Source organism: Serinus canaria, chromosome 2, assembly GCF_022539315.1.
Source record: "Serinus canaria isolate serCan28SL12 chromosome 2, serCan2020, whole genome shotgun sequence".
Taxonomy (NCBI): Eukaryota; Metazoa; Chordata; class Aves; order Passeriformes; family Fringillidae; genus Serinus; species Serinus canaria.
The window spans coordinates 49,408,446-49,426,090 of NC_066315.1; the positions used below are offsets into that span (position 1 = coordinate 49,408,446).

General features: G+C 35.8%; 1 protein-coding gene across 6 annotated transcripts in view; it reads left to right on the plus strand.

Annotated features, from left to right (window-relative positions):
- Positions 1-16,522, plus strand: part of NFX1 (nuclear transcription factor, X-box binding 1) — a 90,957-nt gene extending 74,435 nt beyond the window's left edge. For 2 of the 6 annotated variants that reach the window (XM_030235316.2, XM_050971373.1), the window contains 3 exons: positions 4,243-4,388; positions 11,080-11,181; positions 12,661-16,522. In XM_030235316.2, coding sequence (XP_030091176.1) covers positions 4,243-4,388; positions 11,080-11,181; positions 12,661-12,736 — 324 coding nt within the window. In that variant the 3' untranslated portion in view covers positions 12,737-16,522. Of the gene's footprint in view, positions 1-4,242; positions 4,389-7,771; positions 7,817-8,171; positions 8,227-11,079; positions 11,182-12,660 lie in introns of those variants that run through there. The other 4 variants (XM_050971374.1, XR_007776959.1, XM_050971375.1 and 1 more) reach the window with 4 other exon arrangements.
- The last annotated feature ends 1,123 nt before the right edge of the window (positions 16,523-17,645 follow it).

Consider the following 17,645-nt stretch of genomic DNA (forward strand, 5'->3'; position numbering starts at 1 on the left):
CACAGGATGAGAACCTTCCAAACTTCTTCCTCCTCCCCCCACCAAATTTCCAATTCCAGCACCACCCTTTAGATAATCAATTCTCAGTTCCTTGAGAAGAGAGGAGTCCCTCTTGCACCACAGACTTCCCCAGGAAACAGTCAAAACTTCTCGTGTTTCCATGTCACGTGTGGCACCGTCCGGAGAACATTTTGCCATCGTGACTTCTTCCTTCCATGTCCAGTGCTCTCACCACTGCACATGGATCAGAGCTGCTTCTAGGGTTTTTCCCTTTAAGGATACTTTGTCCAGTTCCAAAAAGAGCACAGTCCTTCTCCTTTTGGGACACCTGTCCCCCCCAAATTTCACCCCCTGGGGCCGAGGGGTCTCTTGAACAGAGATCATCTTCCTCTTCTTCGAAGACGGAGGGCACCACCACCACCCTCCTCACCAGTCGTCTCTGTTCACACACTCTCACATCACCGCACTCTCCTGGCTCTGAGCCATCACCTCCCCCTAGAATGCAGTCTCTGTGTCACAGGAACACAAGTGGTTCTGCTGTGGCTATACAAGAAAAGTCCAGCCAAAGGCCACTCCATCATCTTCTCCCACCTAGAATTCTTCTCAACATCTCTCAGTCTCATCAACTTCAGGAGGAATCAGCATTTGCAAGGTTTCCATCCTCCCCAGAAGGGTTAAAAGTCCCAGGCTCTGCCGGTTTGCTTCATGAACTCCCACGCCTGGCTGCCCTGCTGGGCACCCCTCCCTTCTCCTTCACGCCAGCCGCGCTATCACAGGCACGGGCTCTGGCTCTCTCTCCCTCTCTCCAGGGCAGGGGGAATGGGGGATTGCTGCCTGAAGCCCTTGCAATGTTCTCCACCCTTCGGCCCAGGACTGGCCTACCTCCCTCCAGCCTGGCCTACCTCCCTCCAGCCGCATGGCTCCCCTCTCCCCCTGCCCAGCTCGGAGCTGGCAGGGAGGGTCTGCTCAGTTCCAAACCGGAACTCAAAAAGGAAATTCCCCTGGGAGTTCACAGCTTTTAACCCCCTGTGTTCTCAGAGGCATATCCATGCCCTCAGTGGACAAACCAGGAGCCAATATTAAAATCTGAACACCGATTGGCTTGACCACACCATCACAAAAAACTTCATTTCCTCTCAAACCACGACAATATTGTTTTACTGAAGAATAATTTGCATAATGTTGTGTTGCCTGTGGTTATCCTATTTTACATATTCCTTTATGTGTTACCTTTATCAGTCACACTTATGTACACAAGTGTGTACACATACATCTTTCTCAATGTAATTACATATAGCAAATATATGCTTATACTATTACCAAACTAAAATATGTAATTATATTAAATTATATTAAAAATGGGGCAACCAGAGGTCTTGAATTTGCAATTAATGACATCAAATATGCCAGAACAAGAGTATCAGAGAACTCGGGAGCATTTCCAGTGCTTTAGTTTTCAGTGCATACCAGATATGTGTTAAATAATGATCCTACAAAGCAGACAAATAGTGCCTGTTAAGTAGCATCTACATTGCAGAAGAGAAGGAAAATAAAAAAACAAACCACATCTCAGCCTTTTCCTTGCCTGACCTAAGTGGAGAATGACCCAGCATACCCAGCTTTCATCATGATCAGGATGAACAGTTTAGGGACACATGATAATTGAATATCTCAAGGATCAGTTCTGTACCATCCTACCCATTAGGCTGTAGGGAATTACTATTTCATAAAAGTATGAAAAGTTCCCAGAAAGCTCCCAGAAATCAAGTTACGTTTCAAAAGGGAGGAGATTTCCCAGGGATTGAGGTGAGGCTGAGCAGCCTGTAGCTCCCTGTGTCCTCCTAGCCTGTCTTGAAGCTAAAGTGACAGCATGTGTGGAGGCCATGCTCTGACTCTTTTTGTTCAAAATTGTGGCATATAGGGTGTAAAAGGGAATATTTCCCATGGACTATAAAGTTAACTTGCCCTTGTACTCAGTTCTTCTTGCATAACTTTTCTTTTTATTTTTGCCAAAGACTCAGAAGCTGTATTTTCTTTCTTGTAAGAATCATATTTGATCTTGCAACCAACAGTTTTATGTAGCTAAAGATTGAGTTAATATGTGTGATATGGCATTATGCAGGGAGACTGGTTTTAGTTTTCTTCTGCCATGAACTCAAATCCTCTTCTCAAGTCTTTTTTATGCTTGAGTCTGTGTTTGGTTGTTTCTTTATTATGATTCCTAAATTTCTCTGCCCCTTCATCCAAGTCACTGATGAATAAGTTAAATTAATAAATATGTGGCTTGTTTTCTTTGTTTCTTGATGTAGCACTTTACTTGCATTAAAAGTATTTTGCATGCTAATCTATCAAGTGTTTCATGTAGTGCTGCCTGTATCAGTACTATGTCTTTGATACTTATTACTGTTACTTAGGCTTACACATTTTGCTTCTGCTTTTAAATTTTTTTTCATTTTACCTTTGGAGATGCCCACTTCCGCTTAACTGGATAAATAAGTAACAAAAAGGATTTTGATACTGAAAAGTTTTAGCATTAATATGATTCAGCATTAATATTTTTCAGCTCTCTCTATCATATATGACTTTGTTTGCCTCATAAATATCTCTTGCCCTACACTCACCGGTTTGTACTCTATCTAGCATAGGAGAGTCTTCATGGTTGATGTATGTAAGCAGAAAAAACAGAGGACATGTATATCCAGCTCTGTCTTCATAGGGACAAGAATTGTGATGTTTTTCAGAGCATGGAACCATCACCACTTTTTTAGAACAAGCACATTAGTCATCATAAATAGGTGCAGAATCTATGGAGTTCTTCAAATTATTGTATCTATTCTGGAAGTGTTGTAATAGCTGGGAGGTTTATTACTGTTAATTGCAAAGTAAACATAATATTCTGTCAGCATGTGATTACCCTGAAGACTTACAGAAATGGTTGACCACAGTTTCTGGTCCAGTTACTATTTGTAACTTAGCAATTTCATAATCTAAGAGACAGATATTAACCCTCTCTTTTCAGGATAACTGCAATGTTCCCTTGGTGGCTTGTTCTGTTATATGTGGTGATTTTTACATTAATTTTGGTGGCTGACCTTTTGTAAATCCACACTGATTGTTCCCAGGGATTTTTGTCCTCCATGTAGCTAAAAATGGATTTGAATTTTAGCTGATCAGCCAATAATTCTTGGGTTCTTTCTGTTTGTTTGTTTGTATATACTTGCAGCAATTACCTTTCTCTAGTCATTGGGTTCCTACCCCATTCTTAAAATCTTTCAGAGGTGATGGAGAGAGAAGTGGGATATCATCCTGGTCTCTCAGTAACCTTAAATGCACTGCCTGCAGTCCTAGAATCTTAGGGAGGTTGGGATTTCTCTAGAAGTCTCTGACTGAAACTTATTCTACTACAAGTAGTTTGTTTTCCTCTTGAATCCTTTCTGTTGACTTAAAGACCTAGAAGACTTCATTGTTTTCTAGGATCATGAAGGCAAAAAGCTGAAGCAGTGTCCTCAGTCTGTGAAAGCAGACTGAAGCGTTGAGGGACTCATCCTTATATACATTTGTTGTTATAAATTGATCCAACTCGTTGAGGACATGGGCTCAGAAGGCTTAGGTTTTTAGTTTGTTCTTTTACTGTTGATATAATAATCAGTGCTGAATCAAGCATTATCAGTCTTTGTTAACAGATAAAAAATAAAACGTTGGAGTTTTATTTAATAAAGAATCTACTGATGACATTAAATGAGGAACTTGCAGATAAATAGCTGCTTTGGTAGAGGGAAGTAATTGATAAATTTGACATCTTTGTAGCTATCTGCATTATGAAGCCAATCTGCAAAATGAAATTGGACCTGATGTGAACTTGGCAGATAATTTTAAAAAAATACAAATTCTGATAAAAATAATTTTGTGTTGTTTTTTGGAAACTAAGTAGAATGACTGTAATCAGGATTTAGATTTCAAACTTCAAAGATATCCCTGTGTGGGCATGTGTAAACTTTGAGGTGATAGAAACAACAGAGAACATACAATTTAATTCTGGGGAATTAAATTAGTAATTTCAGATGAGCTTTCTGTCAATACAGAGGTGTTAGCAGTATGTGGTATTGATTTTGTCCTAACAGCAAAATTTTAGAGGTAGAAACACTTTTTTCATTGTTTTCTTCCCCCTGGCTCTCCTGAAGGAAAACTTCACCTTTTTTTTTTTTTTTTCTTTTCTTTCTTAACCTTTTCTGTTGAATTCAGGGCAAGCACACAAAGAAGAGTCATTGTTACCCACCAATGAACAGAGATCACCGCAGAATCATCCATGAATTAGCTCAGGTTTATGGCATTGAAAGTGTGAGCTATGACAACGAACCAAAGCGCAATGTTGTTATCACTGCAGTGAAGTATGTAATTCATTGTTGCTTTCAAATCTTTACAGTATAGTTTAAATAATTGAATTGGGGTTTTATCACTTACCAGAAGGAGTCTATTTACAGTGCAATTTGCAAAATGCAGTAATTTCCAGTAGAATAATTTTTAAAGCAGTTTTTAAATTGATAGTTTCATGGGCTCATTTACTCAAGTAAATCTTCAGAGAAGAAAACACCATTAGAAATTAAAAAGCTAAGAAAATATTTTGCAACAGTGTTTTCCATTCATTTTACCAGTAACTTTTTGTCATCAGCTGGATTTGATAGAGGTATCAAAAATACATGTATGTAATAAAATTTTATGAAAACTGATTGCTGGGTTGTGAAATCATACTTAAATTTACACCACCTTTGAAAAAATCTGGTTATTGTACCGTTTTTCTCCATCTATATGAACCTATCACAGCGTATACTCTCTCGTTAGCTAATGGACAAAGAGGGAACAGGAGTTACTGCAAATGGAAGATATTATGTAGCAAAAATGAAATGTTTTGGAGAACACTCACAGAAGGCAGTTCATAGTAGAAAAGAAAATGAACGGAATGCAGCTAGGAAAAAACCAAGGTGATTGCACTAGAGACATAGTATGGGAAGGCTTCTCGTATCAGAGCTTCATTGATTGTGCTCCTTACTCAGCAGCATATTTTAGTGCTGTCAAATTGTGACTATTTAACAACCAGTTGTTTTTAACTGTAAATAGTGACTACAGTTGTAAGAAGTCTCATCTTCCATGCTATTAGAGTGCCATGAGTTATTCCTGAACTTGTTCATCACTTGGTAGCTTAGCTACAGTCTTGATTTCTTCCAAGAGAGATGGAACATTACTTTCATCTTACAATGTAAGATACTTTTTGTTTCAAGTAAAGGAAGATGAGCAAAGAGTTCATATTTAAAAAAAATAAAGAAATAGGAGGGCAGATGAGAAATGAGTGAAGATGATAAAAGGAGCAGGGCAGATTATTATGCTTTAAAAGCAAAGGGATATTTTTCAGCTTGTGAATGGGAGGCCTTCCTCTGTATGGTTTTAGGACAGATTGCATACTAGTTCCTTCTCTTGGGTTTCTCAGGGAATAGCATACTATGCAGAATGCAAATGCTTCTATTTTATTACTGCCACTCTTAAAAGATACTTGAATGGTCTGCTGAGACTATCCTTCAGCTGCATAGCAGTATTTATTAATTTAATGGATTATTCCAAAGCTTCTTTTAATTTTCTTTTTATTTGCCACTTCTTCAAAATATAAAAAACATTGTAGCCTTACATGAGAAATAGCTCATGTTCTAGGATGATTTTTTGAGTATTTCACAATGGCTTCTTCAACTCCCAGAGCTAGTAATCACCAAAAAGTTTTGTTTCATTCTATCTCAGCAATGCCTTTGTATTTCTATCATGGGCTCTTTCATGTATAAATAAATGCAAATCATTCAGGCAAAAAGACCATTCCTTCTCTTCACACTCCACTGTTGTGTCATTCAAATGTTAACATTCCCACACAAGTCTGTTAGAAGGGTGAGAAAGTCTCCTTGGTGCTAAGAATGCTTTCTCCAACCAGGCATCTTCCTATTCTGGAGATCCAGGGGCAAACTTTGCCTGCCTCCATCACCATCGGTAAAAGTTGGTCATATTAGCTGCATTAGAATCACTCACGTAGAGCACTGCCCATATAACCACAGAGAAGATCATTCCCAGTATTACTCTTAAGCTTAATCTGAATTACAGTTCTGGGTGTTACTTGAAGTGTAAGACCCGTAGTGGATCCTTTCAAGTGCCTTTCTCTGTGCTTGCCTGTTGGGCATCTTTGCAGTCACCATCTTTTGAACAATTGCAATACCACATCTTTTCTGAACAAGGTTCAGTAGTAATATCCAGCCTGTTGTGATGAGAAGGGTAAAACTTTCTTTTCGAAGTACACTCTTGTGTTTCAGTGTACCTGTCAGTGTTTTTTTTTTTAAAGTTTTTTACTGAGATGAGTAAAAATTTCCTCCTTCTCCAAATAACTCTGGATTCCAGAGCCTGTTAAAGGGGTCCCTGCTTATTTTTATGTAGTGGCCAGTGTTTAAGCAGCTTGTATGGACTTGAGAGACCCATTCTTTTCCTGTTACTTCCAGGAAGAACATTACGCTCAGTTTTTCCTCATGAACAAGGGGACTTCTCAAGAAGTCCCCTTGTTCATGAGGAAAAACTGAGCGTAATGAGGTGACAGGGTCCCACATGGTTCTCACTGAGAAAGCCACTTGCTGTCATAGTTTCATTGACACGTCCTGTGTTATTTTTTTCCTCCCCGGATTTTATTTCCTTTCAGTAAGGTCAGTCTGAAAATGGTTTTGAAATGGTTACCTAGATGGAGACTATACAAAATCAGCAGAATCAAAGACCCAAAGAAATTAAACCTCCTGTAACCACATGGAACATCCTTATTAGATCATGGCAGTTGCATCACAGAAAGAAAACACTGCACATCCTAGTACATTTAAATATAAATACTGCTATAAGGTCACCAGCCAAGGTGGTTTTAACAGCAGTCCTGCTTCAGAAGAACGCTGCATATTTTTCTTACTGTTTTTTTCCCCTTAAATGTTGACGTTGTTTGCCCTGAGAGTAGTGTGTGTTGCTTCTGGAAAGCTTTTAACATAGAATATATGAAATTTAAACAATCAGGAGATTGTTAAAGAGCCATTTGCTTCATTATTCCACCTCAACTGCTACCAGTTTTTGGAGACATTTTTCACAAAAATCTGCTCTGTCTAAAAGATGGTGGTGCGTTTTTGCAAGACTACATGGAATAAGTCTGAAGAGATTGGTGGACAAAGAATTTTGTAGTAGTTCGTACCAAAACAGTTCAATGCTGATTTATCCTGTAGTTACAAAAATTGAGCTTGAAGTCTTGAAGAAGACAAATTGAGTCATGATTCCCACATTTCAGTTTTATACAACAGGCCATGCTGTCAGCACTAGCACTGCCTTAAAATCAGCAGATGGTTTATGTTTATGCTTTTCCCTGTACTGCCATTAAAAATGTGTCATCTCAACTTTGTTACTTGAGGCAGGCACTTGGTTTTTCTTTTCCATACTTTGAAAATAAGTTAATTAAATGAAGAATGGCAACTTTCATATCAAAATGTCCAAAATTCTTGCAGAGCCTTTTGTTTTCATATCAACAGTTCTTTCACAACTGATGATAAATAACCGTGGGTTAGGAAGGGTCTGCTTTCTTTCTTATTTCTGGTAATTAATTAATCAAAGGGTTTTTTCTCATTGTACATCTGTTTAGTTGAATTCTGTTGTTTGGGTTTTTTCCACATGGGCTAAATGTGAGTGACTGTTCCATCTTTTTTTTTTTTCTTTAACCAATCAGTGTGCCACCAATGTATACAGAAGGTGGTGTTAACTTTGCTGGAGTGTAAGTTTATAGATTTTTGTCTCTAAATCCCCTGTGAGTTTTTGGTGGTTTTTTTTGTTGTTGGAGGTTTTTTTGGTGTGGTTTTTGGTTTTGGTTTTTTTTTTTTTTTATTTTGTGTATGTGGCTTTTTGTTTGTTTGTTTGTTTTGGGTTTTTTGTTTGTTTTTATATTTTTTTTATTAGTTTGTTTGGTTTGGTTTGGTTTGTGGTTTTTCATGGGTTGTTGGGGTTTTTTTTTTTTTTTTTTTAATTGTTTTTTGGTTTTGGTTTTTTGTTTTTTTTTTGAGGGATGCTAAATTTTGTCAAAGCTAAAACATGTCTAGGCCTTGATGTGACCAAAGCAAATTTGGTTCCAGGGTCATCTCTGATTGTTCTCAAGGCTTTGATCCCTCCTGATTTTTAAAGGTTTGCTATATTAACTATCTACATCCTGGGAACATTTAACTTTAGAGCAGAACTGCTGGTTTACTTTCTTGAAATGCAGGAACATTCTCTTTTTTCAGTAAGATTTTTTTTTTCCAGCTAATTAGTAGAAATTGCTGCCATATGTATTCTTCCAAGTGTTCTGTTGCCAGCATTTCAGAGCTGTCATTTATTTTCTTTTTTACTGTACAAGTGAGAAAGTGAGATATAGTCTGTTATTCTAGAGTAAGGACAGACAAGTTACTTTAATTGTTGAAGGCCTCTCTAGGCTTCCTTCTGTTTTGCTTAATTACCTCCAGGCAATTTGCTTTCCATGTTTTGCATATCACAGTTGATAAAAATGAAAGACAACAGAATACCCTTCCATCTACCACTGTTGTCTTTTTCCACTTAGAACTCTAGAGCTGAGTTGTAACTGAAATAGCAGTGTGAGCATTTGACTTTATATGGCAGGCTTAGCGCTAAGGGCGAAAAGGACTTTTTAACTGTTTTAGACAGGAGAGGAAAATCACCTGTTCTCAGCTGATAGGACTGCAATATACTTCTTTGTTAGAGTGTGCATGTAAACATAATATAACCTTGAAAAAATTATGGCCAGTGACAAGTAACTTTTTTTCCAGATGATGAAAACTTTAACTGTTGGGGAGGTGGGAATGCTTTCTTAATTGGTCACCTATGTTTGTAAGATCTTGTCGTTCATTGGAATAGAATGTCAGTACTCAGTTTAAAACAATGCTGAAAGGGGCTCAGGAATCACCACTTAATATTTTAGTGGACTTAACCTTGAAAATGTTGTGGAGTTTTTCATCTGTGTTGCCACAATATCACAAAAATTTGCCCTTAAATACAGACTGATAGAAACAAGATATTTTTAAATAAAAAAGATTAAGATAATGGAAATAAGACATAATACATAATTTTTGTAAACTCTGAAATAGAATTGGCGTTTATCTGTGTATCAATGTGAGATTTCAGAAGCTCAGGGAAATAGGGAAAAAAATGAATTATCAAGTACATGACAAGGCATGGAATTCAACAAATGCACATTTCTGGAATTATACCAATATGCAACCCATTGCTTTGCTTTGTTCCTATTCAGTATGTAATTTTGAAAGATACAAAATGCATATGATGGTATTCATTGAGTAGGAATTTAATGTAATTACCAAATGCAGAGAATCTCATTATCTGGAGGAGTATATTTAAAAATGCATGAATAAAGTAAATAAGGAGGAAACATCTTTATTTAGTGCTTTACACAGAATTATGTAGGTTGAGAAAAGACCCTTAAGATCATTGTGTCCAGTAGTACTATCAAGCCTACCTACCATTAAATCAAGTCCCTAAACATACCTACACATCCTTTAAATTCATCCACGGATGGTGACTCAACCACTTCCCCGGGCAGCCTGTTCCAATGCTTGACAACTGTGTGAGTGAGAACATTTTTCTAATACCCAATAATAACCTTTCAGGAATGCAGTTTAATTTAGTGTACAAGAAGTAATTTGGTCTGAAAATGTCAGTAGCATGGATTTAGAAGAAAGTGCAGGAAGGGTAAAAAATTGATCTTGATGAGGTTTAAGAATTCTAATTTATTCAGACTTATCTACCACCAGATAAGATGAAGAAGAAACTGAGAATGGGAAAGATGTTAGCAGTGGAAGCTCTTTCAGTCTTGCAGTTAATTCATCTAAGTGAAATAAGACAAACTCACTCTTGAAAAGTGGCTCATGAATTCAGAGGAAATTTTAAGAGATCTCCACAACCTATTAAAGATAGTGCATTTGGTTATTATTATTTTATAATTATCCAAATTATTTGGATTATTTTTTTTATAGTTAGATGCCTTTTGAAAAGATCTTTCTAGTACTTTTTTTTTCCTGGGTGTTGGGGGTTGTTTGTTTCCAGATTTTCTTTTTTTTTTTTTTAAAAAAAAAAATATATATATATAAATATATCTCCTTCCTCTTTTTCCAGCCATTGCAGCCTTTAGGCAGAGATTGCCAACTGAAGTTGAGTGTGATTCACAGTCTAAAATATATAAGTATACACGCTAAAGTACGTTGTTCTCCTATACTGGAGAACATACTGCCCTGTAACCATAGCCGGGACAGGCAGAAGTGTGATGCTTCATTGTGTGGTGGCAATCACACTTCTGTGATTGCCACCTCCATTACATGGAGGAGAGAAGAAGCTGATTTTTTAATTTGCCCACTCTAATGCCTAGTGTTTTTCTTCTGATCTGATTCACCTGGAAGTGCTTACAAGGAAGAGACACTGTTGTTTAAAAGAGTGCCTCTTAGCAGAGTGACTTCAACATGATTTACTGTCAGCATTTGAGAAGGTGCTTCCAAAAGTTTAGATAATATGTTGTAAAGATTCAGTGAACTGTGTTCTTGTGGTGCTGAGTTAAGCTATTAATTTGTTCCTTCTGTTTTATATCTTGTTCTTTGAAAGAACAGATATGTTGCCCTAGAGCAGTTTTTGCTATTTTAACAGTTGATCATTTAGTGCACTTCATAGTAGAAAGGAGTTGTAGACCTCACATGTGGAAAAGAAGTCTGGGTACCAGTGTTCAAATGTAGTAAGCTGCTTCTGCATCTTTTATAGACAGCAGTGAAGAGACATTTAGAATACTGGATAGATTTTTGGTCATGAAAATGTATTTTGGAATTGTTGGTCTCCATGGCTGGAAAATCAAATATTTGAATAGATGATTTAAGAATACAAATGTGAGCTCTGATACCAAAACTGCTTCTTACAAATGTTACTCATTCCCAACTTCCTAATGAGTATGATTTCCTATTGAACTAAATACTCTTTCTTTTATTTCTTTAGAGGGAAATCCATTTGTCCAAGCAATACCTTAACTTCTGTGCTAGATAAAGAAATGCAGAGCAGGCCTGCACCTCCTCTTCTTCATTACAAACAAACAGATAAGTAAGGAATTTGGATTTAAAACCTTATTCTTCAATTTTGTGCTGAGTTCCCCAAGGAACGTATTCCTGAGCTTCAACTTCATATGCCCTGTTTCTGCTTTTTTCCATTTTTTCTGCTTTGGAGCTTGCAGTATGCACTAAGCTGTTCTTTCCACAGAAGTAAGCATGAAATGAAGTGATAAAAAAAATTTGAGATTGGCTGTGTGGTACAGGGATAGTAGTATAACAAATATTATTGGGGTTTAAAATTATTTTTAAATAAATATTAGATAGTTGGGAAGAGAGTGCTGTTTCGGAGGTGTGGGATTCTTTTTTCTTTCTTTTACCTTTAACCAGTGTCTTACTGGCATAAAATTATTTATTTGGACAGGTACTAAATGTATTTTTCCTGTGTATATATGACTATACAGTTGATTAAAGGTGGCCTACAATTTTTGTCAAATAGTGAGAATTACTGAATATAGGATATATAAGGCATCTTGGTGAATAGTCTTAAAAGGACAGTCTTTATGTTTTATGACCTGCCAGCTTCAGATACTTGTAGTTATCTCATAGTTGCGATTTTTTTTTTAATGGGTGGCTTATTATTTGTTCGGGTTTACCTTTTAGAAGTGTTTTCCTCCCAAATTTTTCGCAGATGAGCATCTGAAGTTATGTTCAATACCTTTTATAGAAAGGGACTATAACTGTTTAGTAGTAGTAGTTGCAGTAACTACTTTTGGTAGGTGCTGCTGTTTGAAAAAATTAAAATTGTTTTAGAGCTAAGCATGTAGAGCAAAACATATTTCTAGAAGGATTGCTTAAGGTGTTACTCAGTGTCGGTTTTTAATAGGTTTGTACTGTTTGTTTCCACTTCTGTGGGATTCCTGTTTACAGTGACCCTAATTAATGCAAAGGAGTTTTGTAGCAAAATGAAATAGAGGGTCTTAGCCAACTATTTTTCATTAGTAGAAGTAAAGTTTCTTTAGAAATTCTTAATTCTACAAAATCTTTTGGAAGATGTCATGCTGTCTTACTGAAAAAAAATCTTCACAGTGTTTGGATGTGCTATGACTGTATATTTTTGTTACTCTTGCTTTTGAAAGCAGCAGGTTTGATCATCAGATCACTTTGACAGTATTTATTTTGTTGTTTCCTTTAAAAAGTCATTTTGAACATTTAATCTTCAGTACAGTATCATTTTTGTAATAAATATTACCGTTAAATTACATTTTCTGGTTAAACCCCAAAAGGAATTTTATCCATTCAGACACATGTTGATGTACATTAATTAAATCAGTCATATGTTTTTGTAAAAATTCAGTAAACAAAGGCTTTCTGGAACATTGAGGTACTTTGAATAAAACTTAGTTTAAAACTACATGCTATTGTCCAATGCAGTGTGTACGGGCACACTGAGATATTATGGGAGTTTGTGATTCAGTTTACTTCGTATCTTCTTTTTCATGCATGTAATTATCCAATATTCTTGTAATTTCAGGACTAGTGGAAACAGTGGTTTATCCAAACCATTAAAGGAAGAGCCAGTAATTGACTACTTTGATGTCCAGGACTGAAATGATTGATGTAGAATCATTCAGATGAGTAAGAATCACATAGATCATGATACAGAAGCTTAGAGGTGAAAATACTAAGTTATTGTGTGAGATGCTTTTTGATTATCTGTTAAATGACAAATGACCAGTTGTTTAACATATTCATAATATAACATCTGAAGTTTGCTAGATATGCTAGTTTAAAAAGTTAAGCATTTCAACAGTTTATGTAATTGCATAATACCTAATAGTAGTATGAGTTTACTAAATTTGGGTTTGGTGCAATTTTGTATCTAATGTGCAGTCAGAATAATTTAGATTTTCATTGATGACTTTGAAGCAAGAGACCTGATGGTAAGCAGATGTATTTTTGGAATATTAAGAACAATAAATCTCAAATATTTATTTTGATGTATCGCACACAACTTAAAATGGACTAGAAATAATCTGTGATAAAAACACTGGTTGGAATATTCTTAAATACTTTACACTTTTGTGTTATTGTGGTAAATTTGAGAATTTGAGTTACTCTTCTACATAGAAAGAATTACAAAATTTAAGTATAAATATATCCATAAATGCCTATTAAGAACACAGAATTGCTTTGGAATCTGCAGAACTAGTATTTGGGGAAGGTGGGAAATTAAAACTTACTCTAATTTATCTCAAATTTAATGTGTTTAAAAAGAAAAACAAGCAAAACCAAAGAAAAACACCCTAAGCAAACAACAACAAAATCAACCCCACAACATGAGATTACTAATACTACTACTTTTTTATTCAAGACCTTGAACAAAATCAAACTTCATATATTATTTTGGTGTTCGGTGCATGATTTTATTGTGGTTTATATTTTTTTTCTGCACTGTGCAAGCATAAGATGAATGCGTGAAGTTTGGTTTAAGGATGTTATGAATTTGGAATAATAATTGTAAAATTAATAAGTCCAAGTGCCTAAGCTATTTGGCAATGGAAAATCTTTGTTTTATGGGAAATGCCATTAAAAAATTATGATGAGAGTTTAAACACTGAAAGAGACCTGAGTGTTCTCATGATGGTGAATTGTTTCCAGATCTTGATTTAAGATAGGTGAGTAGCTCTCTGGGAGAGATTGTAGGTCTGATCAGAAGAGGTGGTACCGCTCTGAATTGGAGTCATATCTGTTCTCCTGAGGAGAATGTTTTTTGTATTAATAGCTTTAGGAACTCTGATGCTGATGCGCTCTGATTCTTGTTCCTTGTGGCTGCTATGTGTAATACCTGAGGTGAGTCCCCTATACAGCATAGGAGGCTGATGATAAAAAGGGGCTCACTACATTGTAGTGTGAGATTTGTTGCCAAAAAATTGAAAGCATTTACTCATGCTTAGATTCACTTATAGCTTTCATATGACCCTGAGCCTTATCTGTGAAGCATTCCATGGCTATATTTCAATTAAACAGCTCATGAAACATGGAAGAACAAGTAGAAAACTCACAAACTATATCTGTCCCCCCAAATGTTTTAAAAATAAAATGCTTGCTATTATTGTATATTTTTGTAGGAGTTTATTATTTCACATTTTAAAAAGTCTTAAATGATACTAAACATTTGAAGTGTTTCAAGTAAAACAGGTACCTTTAAGAGTGTTCAAACTTTAAATTTGTATGCAGTGATTTAAATTTTACTTTTTTTGTCTTAATACTTTGTGAACAGAAATGAAAATTAAATCACTATGTCTTACATTGCCCTTAACTTCTTAAGCAAATTATGGTTTGATTCTACAAGGCGTATTGCTAAGTTCAGCTGAAGAAATAAGTTGCTTCCAGGAATGTATTTCTTCTTTCCCCTCTGTGTGAGGACTGTATCTGTACCAGTGCTTGCAGACAAGCACTCTCTCAGCGTGACCAAACAAAGGCTATTCCTAGTTTTGAAACTCAGAACTATGTTAATATAGCACTGACTTAAAGCTAATAAGACCTCTATTAAGAACGTATGTAGTTACGCCGCAAAAGTAGGTTCTAGACAGGAGCTGGCACACATACCAGTGAACTGAATCAGATGCATGTATACTGGAGCGCACATAGTTGGTTTACTATAGGTAGACCTAAAATTACAGAAAATCAAAGTGGTTTACTTGATAATAAATAGAATAAAGCTGAAGCCTATATCTGTTCAGTTTCACATGAATATAGCCCAAACCATCACATTTGTGCCTCTGATTTGAAATTTAGTACCTAAAAGGTTTTTGTAGTATTATTTTCAGCTCTGTTTAGTGGAATTTTTATCAGATTATGGCATTAACATAAAAGCTCAACAGCTTTGGTGAGACACACTTTAGCAGTCAATTTGCCACTGCTTGTAATAAGAAAATGGAAGTAATCTCAGTTTCTCAAGCTAAGACTAATAATTATTACCGAATGTGTTCATACTGAGCAGTCATACTTCTTAACACTTGCCTCTTAACTATTTTAATGTTAAAACATTTTTATAGATCTATATGTCCCACATCTCTAAATCATGGCTGTGGGATCCATACCTGTAGTAAAGAAGCAACTCACAAGTTCCAAATCAATCAATCAATCAATCAATCAATCAATTTAATTCATTAATTTAATTGATTTTAGTAACTTGGTTAGAAATATGATACCATACGTTTACTTGAAAGTGATTTTCCCCTGGAGCTCAGCTACATAGCCTTAAGAAGGAATTCAGCAAAAGGTTAACAGTGGTGGTGTTTCTGTTTTGTTTTGCTTTTGCTGCAATGTGTCAGTGACTTTCATATGGAATATGGAATAGTAATAAAGGCTGGAAATTTGATATATGTGATAACTTAGCTTCATATTGCATGTGTGCCTTGTGGAAATACTTTTCAAATAGCTATTTTTTAAATCTGAGCTGGCATTTACAGCTTTTATGTAATAGAAGAGTAAGTAGATAAAAGAAGTCTTTGCATCAGTGAAGGCAGTGGCAAAAATAATGGTGACATCATTGTAACTTACAACTTCAGCTTCAGTATGCTAGCAATTTTTCACAGCCCTAAGAATAATATTGTCTCCTGTAAATATATTTGAAGAAAGTACTTCTCAGTAAGCATCTTTTGAAGTAAGTTTTGTGACACCAGTTGGAATTCCTGCAACTTCATGAAGTGCTTTTAAAATTGTGTTTAAAATAGGCAGATAGTTTGGCATTTGGGCTGTGCTGTTACCTGTCTGTATAGCTTCAAATATTTAAAGTGCTCTGAATATTCAGTATTTGGGTTTAACATAAAATTGTATAAGATACATAAGTAAACTTCAAGATCACTTGTTTCTGTGGCAGTTTTTACAGTATCTGCCTCAAAATGAGCGAAGTAAAGTTTTTCTACAACACTTGTCATTTGTGAAAGATCTATATTTAACTTAATTTTGTCAAGTTACTGGTGTAAAATTACTTTCTTTACAAACCCAAAATAAATCAAAATTTAAAGTTCAGTGCTTTGGAATTGTTTGCAAACTTCATCTTAGTATTCAAGAGTTGGAAGACTGAGACATCACAGAGAAACGAGTATAAAGATTTAAATGGGCATTTGGGAAGTTCCTTTTCCTCAAAGTTTTAAATAAGGTATGTGGTTTCCTGGATTTGAAGTGATTTTTAAATGAATGCTGTGGGGAGAATTAAGCAAGTAAGGAGGGCTCCCCAGAAAATGGAGAGTATGCTGCCTTCTTGGAATTCAGAGCTACAGGAGAGATGATTTTGGATAGAAATGTGCATTTTGGTTATATGAAAAACTCTTTATTATGTCAGCCTAAATGTTAATGCTATTTGGCAATAAAATATATTATTTTAACTTATTGTCCCTGCATTGCTGTTTTTTCACAGTTAAGTGGTAATGGTGACTGTAAGGCAGGTGGGGGGAGGGGAAGTGAGGACTAATGTAACAGTAAAGTTCTGTGGGCATTAGATATAAGAAAATCAGGATGATATATGGGAGGTGAAGGGATAATATAAGAACTCTGCCATCACAGTCTAGTAAGTGACAGAAAGACTCAAAAAGCAAGCCATCTGAAAAATCAGAAGTTTGCAATAATTTGAAATAATTTGTCTGCTTCCTAAACTTTTAACCCAGGTCATGCATTTGCAGCAAAAGCCTGACCTGATATTTCAGATGAAGTGCAAGATGGCTCATAGAAATTTAGGAAGTGATCTGAGATTGAAGAGTCTTAAAAGACAGCCTAAAACCTTTCAGCTTGCTACTTCAACTGCCTTTAAGTTTGGACTTTAATTTCAGGATATTTTTGGGGGGTGAGGATGGCATGTTGCAGGTGTACAAGCATTGGAAAACATGTTAACTGGAAATCTTTGCCTGAAAAAAGTGCCTGCACTTCAGTTTGGTGTGTCATGGACTAGAGGGAGACCAAATACATCTTCCTTGTCAGTGTGTGCAAATGGCAGTAGAAGAGACAATTGGTTTTGCTTTCAGTTCACTTTTCCATGTTTGGAAAAGGTTTAGATAGATACTATTGTTCAAATATTGGATTTCAATTATTTTAGCCTTGGTAGATACTGAATTCCCAGCAAAAGCCTTCATATTTAACAAATGCTGTTCTCATCCTTTACTAAAATGCTGAATTCCAAAGATGTTTGATGTGCAAATTTTTATGTCTATATATTTACTATTTAGCCATAAACCAGAATATTAGAGCTATTAGAGAGGCTGTATTTTGGACACTCCTGAGCTTTAGACCAGGTTTCTTAGTGTTTGTCATCTCAAGATTTTTGAAGAAAGTAATGCAGTGTCTTGAGCAGATGGAGAGACCATGTTGATACTGTCCTACAAGAAGCAAGGTCCCGGAGGGATCATAGGAATCTTTTGTTATTATCCATTGATAATAATGCTGTCTCAAGCACAGTATTTTTATTATGTTTCTAAGTCAAGGTATCTAATTTAGAATTTCTATGGGAAATACATG